We start from the raw sequence: 10,583 nt of genomic DNA on the forward strand, positions 1-10,583 counted from the left end.
TAAATGTCCTTACAATTCGCTCAATCTAATACATATCGCCAGGACAAGGCTCAGCCAGAGACCCAGGCACGTCTGTTCGGTGATGTCAGTTTTAATGCTGTGCTGGCAGTGGACGATCCATCAGCCCTGTCCCTCGTCAGACAGCCAGGGTCTGATGGCTTTAGGTTGGACTCTACAGCCATGTTCCAGGTATTCTACATCTTACTGTTCTTTATAGCAAGTCAGATGTGTATTGTGAACCATCAGCTACAAAAGTAAGCAACTTTGTCATTCAATGTATAAAACTTCAGAAGTTCAAAGTTTTACTGTGCTTGTGCGAATGTGGGGTACAGTTGTGAAGCTGGGATATGAAGAGAGCTTGGAACACGTAGGCTTTTCCACTCCACTATTGTATGTACAGTACTGTACTCATATTGCTTCGACTGATATTATGGTTTTATGTTGTATTGTGTCAAGATGTGTTCATTTGGATCACTTCTGTTTGCTTTCTGTTATGTGCCAAATATCAGTCATTTTGTAAATTAAACATAATTCTAAGATATGCATAATTTTCTGTTTTTCTCAGGTTGCTGCAGGCCGTGAGTGGTACATTCACACCATTTATACAGTCCGCTCCAAACAGAATGCCAACAGAGGCATTGGAAAGCGCAGCCTGGAGTACCACTCCTTGGTTTCCACAAGCAACAATCTCGCCTTGACCCCATCAGGTCATCGCTCCAGGAGGTCAGCTGGCAATGACATCCCAGAGATCGCTGAGGATATTGGAGCAGACAACAACCGTGGTACCAATATTATGCACATCGCTTTGGACCGCACCAAGCGAGCAGGGGGGTCTAATGAGCTCTTTACCAATGGGCTGGCACCTAATGAGCTGAACGCAGCTGAGGAAGAAAAGGGGCTGGTGACTGTGGTGGGAGCACTGGTGGGGCTGCTGCTGACTGTCCTTGTTATTGTCACCATTGTTCTGGTCCTGAGATCCAGACAAAAGGATGGAAAAGAGGGATGGGAGGGGGTGCAGGAGGTGGTGAAAGGGTCCGTCAGTACGGAGCCCATGCTGGTGGTGAGGATGCAAGACTGCCACAACAGCTCAGAGGTCTGAGCAATGGATATGTAGATGGACAGATGGACAAAGGGATAAAGAGTATGTGGGGGCTTTTCTAAAATTTTGGATTTTCTTTTTTTTTAAACTGGTATTATATTACTTTCATAACACCAAACATCAGAAATTAATCATATGCATTATTTGGTGTGTTCACCTGTTAGTGGGGGGATTTCTACGGTATTGGATCTATTTACATACCTTGATCACTGCAACAGAAAACGGCACGACAGTCCTGTACGCTGTCATCAGTAAACATTCCAACTAGGGCTGCTAGTAGCATGGTTTCTCCTTTCCCTCTTACTGGCTTTATGGTGTTAAAGTGCCTGAAGCAGCTATATCCCTTGAGGACAGTCCCTGTTACGGAGAGCACTTTTCTCATAAAGCTAGTGTCACACAGGCCAAGTCAGAGATTTATTGCTGCAGGTGTACCTTGGGTAAAGGGGACTAGATGATGTCAACGTTCATACTGAAAGGAATAGTTCATCTCAAAGAGAACACTCAGATGTTATCTACCTGCCCCTGTGTCAGTCAAAACTTCACTGAAGTTTGTAAGCTCTGGTACTTTTGTGTGTCTCCCAAAGTGTAAATGGTAACAAGACCATCCTTCCCACAACTTGCAAAAGACAAACTATATTTTGACACACATATTGTGCAGCATATTCCAAATATTTAGTAAAAAAACCAGCCCAATGAAGTCCAGTATAATATCACCTACTGTCCATTATTTGCCAGGGGATCATATCATTTAGGAAAATATTGGTGATTGAAAAGTAAATATTGGAGTTATTATAAATATTAAACCCATAGTGTTTGGCCACAAACCATTTAAGACTATGCTGCATTAGGTAGATTGATATCCATTCTGGGGTAAACTGTGCCTTTAGGCCTACAATTCTGTCCTGAAATGGTTGCTGGGACAGTCATTCTGGATTACACAATGTGTAATGAAAAACACAAGATGCCACCACTTGTTACTTATCTGTGAACTCACCCTGCAGCACTCTCTTAGGAGATGAACACCACTGCTGTCAGAATTTTTGTTTAATAACCACCTAATCATTTTATTAATTCACTGTGTCTACTGTTCTTTATTTTGTTTGCCATATGATGAGGAATGCTTTCCTAGATGTATTGAGCATTTCTGTTGCTGATGAGTTGAGTTGTTCCCATTGTTTGTTTTTTTTCTCATACGGTACTGTTTGTATTTTTGTAAACCCAGTAATTTACTTTGTTATGTGTTTATAGCTCATCACTGCTTCTGTTACCACAATGTTTACTGCTATCCACCCTTGCAGTGTTGTTGCTCCACTGTGTGTTTCTGTGATATTGTCATATTTATTCAAAATACTTTGGGCATAATGTTTCTTCTTTTTTTTTTAAACACTGGTTAAGGTACCTAATGTATAAAGACACTCATCTCAGGAGTTATTTCTTTTACAGAGAATGGACTGTGTGTTGTAACACAATTTACTACTGTTGACTGAAGAGAATCTCTACAGAGATTTCCACCTCTGTGTTACACTGCTAATAAGTGTGGTGCTGTGAACATGCAAATATTGTATCCATATCCAATGATGTGACCCCTATTCTTCTCACATTATGTTCCCGTAAGGTTTATTTGTCACTAGTGCTGTGTGGGATTTCAGTGTTCTGAGTCATGTTTTTCCAACGAAGGATGCAAACAAAATAGCTGCTTACAAATCAATATGTCACCATGACAAATTTTGTGTTTGAGACATTTGATATAATCTGCTGTCTCATTATCTTGTTGATATCACTGGTGAAAATTCTTGTTTACATGTGTTGTTAAACCTGTGTCTTACTCTGCTATGGATATACAACATGCTGAGATCAGTGTTTCTAAATATTTGTCTTATTATGGTGTTGTCATTCATCATTGTATAATTATTTCCAATATTTATCAGGGCTAGCTAATGTGATGTGAATATGAGCCGGAAATCAGCTGAGGTGTGTCACAGAGGTTTATACAACTAATAGTATGCTGAAACCAGGCTGTGATTTATTTTTTTTTGGCCCTGGTGAATTCGGAAATAACACCATGTTTGACATCAAATGCACTTTTTGAGTCACATCCCTCACATGCCAATCCAAGCTATGCAATGCAGTGTATACCCCACAGCCAGTTATCCCCATGTATATGACAATTTTAGCACAATCAAACTTGATATTCAGTTTGTGTCTTTTTATGAATGGGTTTTTATGTATGTATTTAAGAATAAATATTGTTGCTTACCGGTTGTTGTTGATTTACTCGGTATTTATGCAGATATGTTGAAATTTGAGACATCACTTAATTCAGACTGGATTGGACTTAACTGCTTTAAGAGTGAGCATACTTGAGACTTTACTCCTTAAAGATTTGACTTGACTTGAGACTGGAAAGCAAAAAACATTGAAATGTCATGTTTTGACCTGTTAAAGTCTCGGACAAATGAAAAATAAATAATGCACAGGCATAGCAAAACAAACAATTGTGCCTATTGAAAGCACATCGTCTCAGCTAGAAAACAGTATGTATGTATATATAGCTATATAATATTTTAATGGTTAGAATTCAGAGATCTGTTAAACTTCCAATTGATTAGCAGTTTGCCCTCAAGGACTTGAGACCTGGTTTGGTTGGCTAAGAGTTTAGACTTGAAATAGACTTGTCTCAATGATTACCTGACTTGGACTTGTCCCTAACAAGTTAAAAACAGCTCAGTTTATATGTACAACTCACAAAAGGGGCAAATGTGGCTCACGGGGTACAGCGGCCGTCCACTGTGGTTCGATCCCCGGCTCCCCCCAGTCTGCATGTCGAAGTATCCTTGGGCAAGATACTGAACCCCAAATTGCTCCCTGTGAATGTGTAATTCTGCTTCTGATGGCAGAGGCACCTTAGCCTCTCTCCATCAGTGTATGAATGCATGTGAAAGGGGTGAATGTGATGTAGTGTGAAACGCTTCGAGCGGTCGGAAAGACTAGAGGGCTCTATACAAAGTACATACCATTACCAAGCACACATTTTAAAATTTCATTCATTAGCAAATTATAATCAGTTAAGGTGATTATGTGGTTACAGTGGGTCCCCAGCAATTGACCCTTCGCTAAGCCACGCCCCGAATACGCAGCTGGCCAATCACAGCGCAGTATAGGACTCGCTCTAACTGAGGTCCACCACTTTCATGTCTGCACTCCATTGACTCTAATGCAAAAAAAGAGTCGTTTTCTATCTTTTCTTTGCTGTATTTTTCCAAGATATGGTCAAACGCTGTTCCTGGGGCACTTGTAATAGTTACAGTTGCTACCCAGAGAGGTTGAAAGGACAAGTATGATTTATTCCCTTTCCAAAACCTAAATCAAATCCAGAAAAAATGTAGGCTGTGCATTGTTCCTAATTTAATGTTAGTTAACTAACGCTAGCTAACTTACTACTGAATGTAATGTTATAAAGCCCTACTGTTCTGCTTTTTAATGATTGTAATAGTGAACAGAGATACCCAGCTGTACACAAACAGTGTTGATCCTTAATTTAGTAGTCCTGTTTCTCAATAGTCAGGTAATAAAATGGTTCACTTTTACACTGTGATCGGTAGGCTTAAGCTTCTTTCTTTGTTTTTTTCACGTCTGTTTGACAGCCTGAATACAACCTTCAAATGCCGAATGCAACTGCAAAACTGTCTGCTTCTTTCTGAGATCGCTTTTCCCAAAACTTAGACAATATTTCTCTGTTATAGACAGTGGCAGTGCCGTGATAAAAGTCTGACAGCTACGACAGTTTGTCGGACTTAGCAACAGTAACTAAGGGGGGCGTGGCTTAGCGAAGGGTCAATTGGGTGAATAGTTTATTTTCACTATTATTCCATCCATCCTAACACAAAGACAAAATATATGACTATTTTGGTCATAGTTTTCATAAACTTTCTGTAATAAAATATCTGAAAGCAAAAATGCAGATGGGGACCATGGGACAAAATCTTATCATATGGGGGTCCTGGTCTAATTTGTGTCAGTTCAGGGGTCCTTGATGTGAAAAGGTTTGAGAACCACTGCCCTACCCCATGCCAGTAGCATCTCCAAATAACACCAAAAGTTTTATTTTATTATACTCCCCTCACCGGACAGTGGCCTTAGAAGTGAGAAGTGTCAGTTTTCACGGAATACCGCGGTAGTTGCACAAACACATACACGGAGAGACAGAGAGAGAGAAGGAGAGAGAGACAGAGAGAGAGAGGGGGGGGGGGGGGGTATCTGATTGGTTAATTGATTGGAAATGACGCACCACAAATGTGCCCACTTCCCTCCCTCCTTTTCCTTCACTTCCTGCAGTAGCACTGTTGTGCTTCTTTTGGCTGATAAACATGGCTACTGCTGGAGCAGCTGGAGACGACCTGAGGAAAGAGCTCACATGTGCAATTTGTTTGGACTTCTTCAAAGACCCTGTCATACTGAAATGCGGACACAATTTCTGTCGGTTTTGCATCTGCATGCACTGGGATGAAAATGGCGGAGACTACGGGTACCAGTGCCCTCAATGCCGAACGGTAGCGTTAAGTTAACATTAACGTTAGTTCATACACGTTATCTGTAGCGGTATTTTGTACCATGTTTTTCTTTCTCCACAAAATTTTTGGTACGCTTGTGACAGTATTACTTCCCAGTGTTTATCAGCAAATTTAGTGTAGCTGGTTGACAGCTGTTTTTGGATAAGTGACATTAAGTAACGTTACGCGGTGCATTTTGTGGCTAACGTTACCGTTGTTATGGCAGCGGGCTAGCTAATGCTAAATTATCAGTTAGAAGACACGAATGAAAACAAACTTAACGTTAGCTATTAAGGAGCTTCACAATAAATAACATTACTACACATATTTTACACACTGTAAAAAGTATAACTTAGTTTAAGCTTTGGTACAAGCTGATTTCTGCGTATTTCTCAGTTGCTCTGTTTGTTTTCCCAGGTGTTCAACAAGAGGAGCTTCACTAAAAACTACCTGGTGCAGAACCTGGTGGCCAAACTGGACGATCTGGAGTGCCTGGGGTCTTGTCCTACACCCTCTAAGCCCGTCAAAGTAGATGGAAAGTGTGAACAACACGGAGAAGAGCTGAAATTATACTGCCAGACTGATAAGAGGCCCATCTGTGTAGTATGCAGGGAGTCTAGAGCACACAGGTTGGTCGTGTTCTCATCTTTTTAATATAGGGATATTATGGTGTGTGTGTGTGTGTGTGGTTGTTGTTGTTGTTGTTGTTTGTTTTTTGTGTTTTTTTTTTCTTTTTGTTTGCTCTGAAAATTAAATCCCACCTGCCTTTATCAGGCCATAGCTTTATCATGAACATACCGTGTACTAAGTTCCACCCTATTTGCTAGCGTAATCTGTGGTTTTGATCTGTTTAGGTCCGTTTTGTTTACATCTGTTTTACAGCACATTATTGTCCCTTTTTACTCTCTCAGGGTTTGATGTTCTACCAGCCACACTTTGAAATACTAGTGATAAATATTATACTTTACTTAGCTTACTAATAAATCAGTGTCTCTTGCCTTGCCCCACACAATGCGTGTTGCTCCATTGATGACTTTGATGTCCCCGTGGTTCCCTGTAATTTACCAACTCTCTTATCTGTGCCTGCTGGCCTCAAAATTTCAACAGTGTATTACCACATTGTGCCTTTTTTAGTTTGTTGTATTTTTAAACCGTTGTAATAAGCTTCCAGTTTAATGACAATTGAGAATTTGAAGGTATTGGCCAAATTCTAATGTGAAATTAGTAAATTCAGCTGAAAGTTAATGGCGTTTTTCTGTCTATTTTAAAAACCAGAAGGGAGGAATTTGTTAAATGTATTGGTTTTGTAGTGGTGCCAGCTGCTGTTAATCAGACAGACATGGTTTTTATTAACAATATATCTTAAACACATTGACATTGTTTTTGACTACAAAAATGACCAAATATGCTTTCAGTTGGACTTTGAGTGACTGGATTATAATTTTGACTTCAAGAATTTAGAATTGTCCTTGTTTAAAATTAACTGTATAAATCCATACCATTCATAATGAAAAGAGTGGACTACAGACCTAAAAGTTTTAAGTCTGTTTACTGTTGTCTGTGAAAATGTACTATAACAGACAACTTCAACCAGTTTGAATTAGTAATGTACACTGTTATCGACAGTGTCTTTTGCTTTTGATCATTATGTTTAAGAAACATGTACTTGACTGCATTCCTTTACAATCTCAGCCATCGAATATTTCTGTCTGTGTTTGGGTGAAGAAAGTGGTAAAGGGAAAAACGGATCCAAACAGTAGTGCTATCTTCCATTGCAGAGGACATTTGATACGACTGCACAAATTCACATGGACAATCCAAGCACATTAACAAATGTCAGGGTTGGTGATATCTTGTCGAGGGTGATTAAATTGCTAAGCAATGGGGCTGTGTGCATCTTTTTTTCAATGTGAATGGAAGTAAGATTTCATCAAGCATACAGTCAGTTTGTTGAAATGCATCTTTGGGAAATTACTCCTGTGTTTTTGTTGTAGGTGTTTCTTCTTCTTCTTCTTCTTCTTCTTCTTCTTCTTCTTCTTCTTCTTCTTCAGTTTGTGACCAATGAATGTGATGTCACGTGAAAACTATGAATTTCATAGCTTTCAAGTGACGTCACATTCCAAGGAAAACACTCCCTTGGAGGGCCAAAAAAGATGTTTGTTTTTCTTCGCTGCCTGCCAACCAGGAAGCAAGTGATACAATGTTAATTTGAGTTTGTTACTTTTGCCTTGCAAAAATGCTGGATGGTTGTGCTTTTGGATGCACTAATTGAGGAGGAGACAAGCCTGAGCTGTGTTAGTTGAGGGATTCCCTAGAAGGTAAAAGTAAACATTATCGCAGTCGCAGCGGTTATTAACAGTAGAAATGCGGCAGTGGATGCTGTAACATTATATGGATCGAATATGCCCAACACTTGCAGTTTGTGTTCATTTCTATTTCTTAAGTTGAAAGGTGATCCAAATATTGTTGTTTGCCCTCCGGGTCACCGCGCATGTCACGTGACTGAAAACTATGAATTGTGCTATAGAGCAATGTGGGTCCCCATTTTGTTTGTATTAACATCTTGTGAAAAAGACTTTATTTTTGGTTTGTTTAAAATGTTTTGAGGAAGGAAATGCACTCAACACTTTTTGATAGACTTTAAGGATACACATGTGGTTTGGTATGAAACACTGAATGTCAACACTACTTCTGTTTATTTACAAGTGAACTCCACCTGACACTGTTTGCCTGGTCATTTGTTTTGTCATTTCAGACATCATGAGGTAGCACCAGTGCCTGAGGTTGTGAATGACATGAAGGTATGTATGAATTTGCTATGATGTATTATCTTCTGTGATGATGATTCATTATGTCCTATTTTCCTGTGTGCATGTGTCGTGATGTACGTGTTTGTTACAGATGGAACTGAAACTGAGGCTAATGGAGCTCAACTGGCAGAAGTCTCAATGTGTAAAGATTATGACTGCTGATGAACGCACTAAAAGTGAAGTGAGGGTATGGAATGGACCTTTTTTGTTTTTATGCACATTTTTTGCTGGTATTATACATGTTGTTTTGGTTCAAGTGAGGGGTGTGCAATATGTACGATAATGATCGTTTTGATGATGTGTAAGCAGACATTATCGAGTAGGCTATGTCAGTCACTTTACAAAAAACACCTTGTCCGTGCATTCACTGTCATGCATGCAGTACACGTGCTAGAGTTAAACAAGCATAAGCTCATGACTCTGCTTTAGTCTTAAGAAGCTGCAATCTTTATTCACTGGCCATTGTAACCTACACTGTACATTACTGCTAAACTATGGGCTTATTGCTGACCCATTGCTCTCTGTCTGCCGCCATTCACCGGGTGGCTCACCCATAATGCACTCTTTTTTTCATCTCTTCCTCCTCTGCTATGCTTTACTGCCTACGTTACTTTTAAAAACACATTTTTGAAGAATGCCAAATATTGTCTTAATTATCATTATCATCAAAATCCCAGAAAATATCTAGAGAATTTTTGTTAATATAGCACACCTTTAGACCAAGTGGTCTTTCAAGATTACAACTTTCTCTAACTTACCAATTTTACCATTTTATCAGTTCAGTTAAATGCAATATTGCAAACCAGCCAGGAAGCCTAATAAATGGATATGAAGTACTTGAGTGAATAAACATTACAGTACACCTTGCACTGAAATGGTAGTTAACACCTAACTCATCCATCATCCTGATCCTCTGAACCCCTCTCTGTCCTCCAGGTGAAGAAACAGAGGCTCAAGGAGAAGATTGAAGCGGATGTCGGTGCCTTGGTCCAATTCTTGCTAGATGAGAGAGACTCCCTGCTTGAGAGCCTGGATGCTGAGGAAGTGGCCACGATGGCCGTCATAGACGACAACTTGAAGACCGTGGAGACGGAGGCGGCAGTTGTGGACAAAGCTATAGCTACTATCCACAGCCACATTAGTGGGAAAACTAGCTTTGAGGTCAGTCTAACATATCAGCCCTCTGATTCACAGGTGATTTAACTCTTAAATCGCCATGCCTATGTTAGAGCTTCGCAGTTGAGATGGGACAGTGTTTTACATAATCTTTATTGCACACTGACGTGAACTGAGAAATGACTAAGAAATACTGCACTGAATTTATTTTTAAAAAATATCCCTGAAGTGTTAGATGAGAACATGAGGTGCATTTCTTAGTGTTTTAAATTGCACATTAAACCAGCCTCTGACTATACGTAAACGAAATTCTCTTGAGACTAAAAGATACGAGGTGTGTTCAATAGTAATTATCAAAATATGCCTTTTTGTTCTTTCAACAGAGTCTTGCTCAGACATTTAACGAGTAAGTAACTTACAGTTGTTTGTTTATTTTTTTCAAATATGGACCTATAAATATCCAATTTAAAATGTACCCTTTGTTTAATCTATATATATATATTTTTTTTTTTTTCCTTCCCAGAGTCATTCATTGCAAGCCTTTCACATCTCTTGAGACTGTTAATTGTCAGACTGAATTTACAGACTTCTCAGGGCCCTTCCAGCTTATCATGTGGAAGAAGATGATGCACGTGCTGCATACCAGTAAGCTTACTCTACGCACAGAATCATGCACTGAGCCACAGTCAAAAGTGTTATTTGTAGTATTTGAAGTCTAGGACTGGCAGTATACAGACAAGTTATTCAAATGTATTTATCTTAATTACATTTAATGTGGGCGGCATAGTGAGAACCAGCTTCACTGGCTCAAGGTTAAGTAGCTCTCAATGTACTGACACATGGTACAATTTACAGGAAGCTAGAAATAGCCATGCAGCTAAAAAAAAGCACAACAAAGTTGTACAAAGAGCTAAAAGGTAAAAATAAACACAAAACTATTATGTTCATACAAATGGGTGAAAAATATGTGTATAACTGTGTATATATATATATATATATATATATATA

General features: G+C 39.3%; 2 protein-coding genes across 3 annotated transcripts in view; both read left to right on the forward strand.

Moving 5' to 3' along the window:
* The window catches only part of frem2a (FRAS1 related extracellular matrix 2a), a 73,802-nt gene extending 70,458 nt beyond the window's left edge, over window positions 1-3,344 (forward strand). The window contains exons 23-24 of the mRNA XM_046040803.1: window positions 43-189; window positions 566-3,344. Coding sequence (XP_045896759.1) covers window positions 43-189; window positions 566-1,099 — 681 coding nt within the window. The 3' untranslated portion in view covers window positions 1,100-3,344. The remainder of the gene's footprint in view (window positions 1-42; window positions 190-565) is intronic.
* Window positions 3,345-5,378: 2,034 nt separating this feature from the next.
* The window catches only part of trim47 (tripartite motif containing 47), a 9,209-nt gene continuing 4,004 nt past the window's right edge, over window positions 5,379-10,583 (forward strand). The window contains exons 1-7 of one of the 2 annotated variants that reach the window (XM_046039105.1): window positions 5,379-5,649; window positions 6,067-6,278; window positions 8,405-8,450; window positions 8,551-8,646; window positions 9,396-9,620; window positions 9,959-9,981; window positions 10,099-10,220. In XM_046039105.1, coding sequence (XP_045895061.1) covers window positions 5,467-5,649; window positions 6,067-6,278; window positions 8,405-8,450; window positions 8,551-8,646; window positions 9,396-9,620; window positions 9,959-9,981; window positions 10,099-10,220 — 907 coding nt within the window. In that variant the 5' untranslated portion in view covers window positions 5,379-5,466. The remainder of the gene's footprint in view (window positions 5,650-6,066; window positions 6,279-8,404; window positions 8,451-8,550; window positions 8,647-9,395; window positions 9,621-9,958; window positions 9,982-10,098; window positions 10,221-10,583) is intronic. The other variant, XM_046039106.1, reaches the window with a different exon arrangement.

This window comes from Micropterus dolomieu, linkage group LG23 (assembly GCF_021292245.1).
Source record: "Micropterus dolomieu isolate WLL.071019.BEF.003 ecotype Adirondacks linkage group LG23, ASM2129224v1, whole genome shotgun sequence".
Lineage (NCBI taxonomy): Eukaryota > Metazoa > Chordata > Actinopteri > Centrarchiformes > Centrarchidae > Micropterus > Micropterus dolomieu.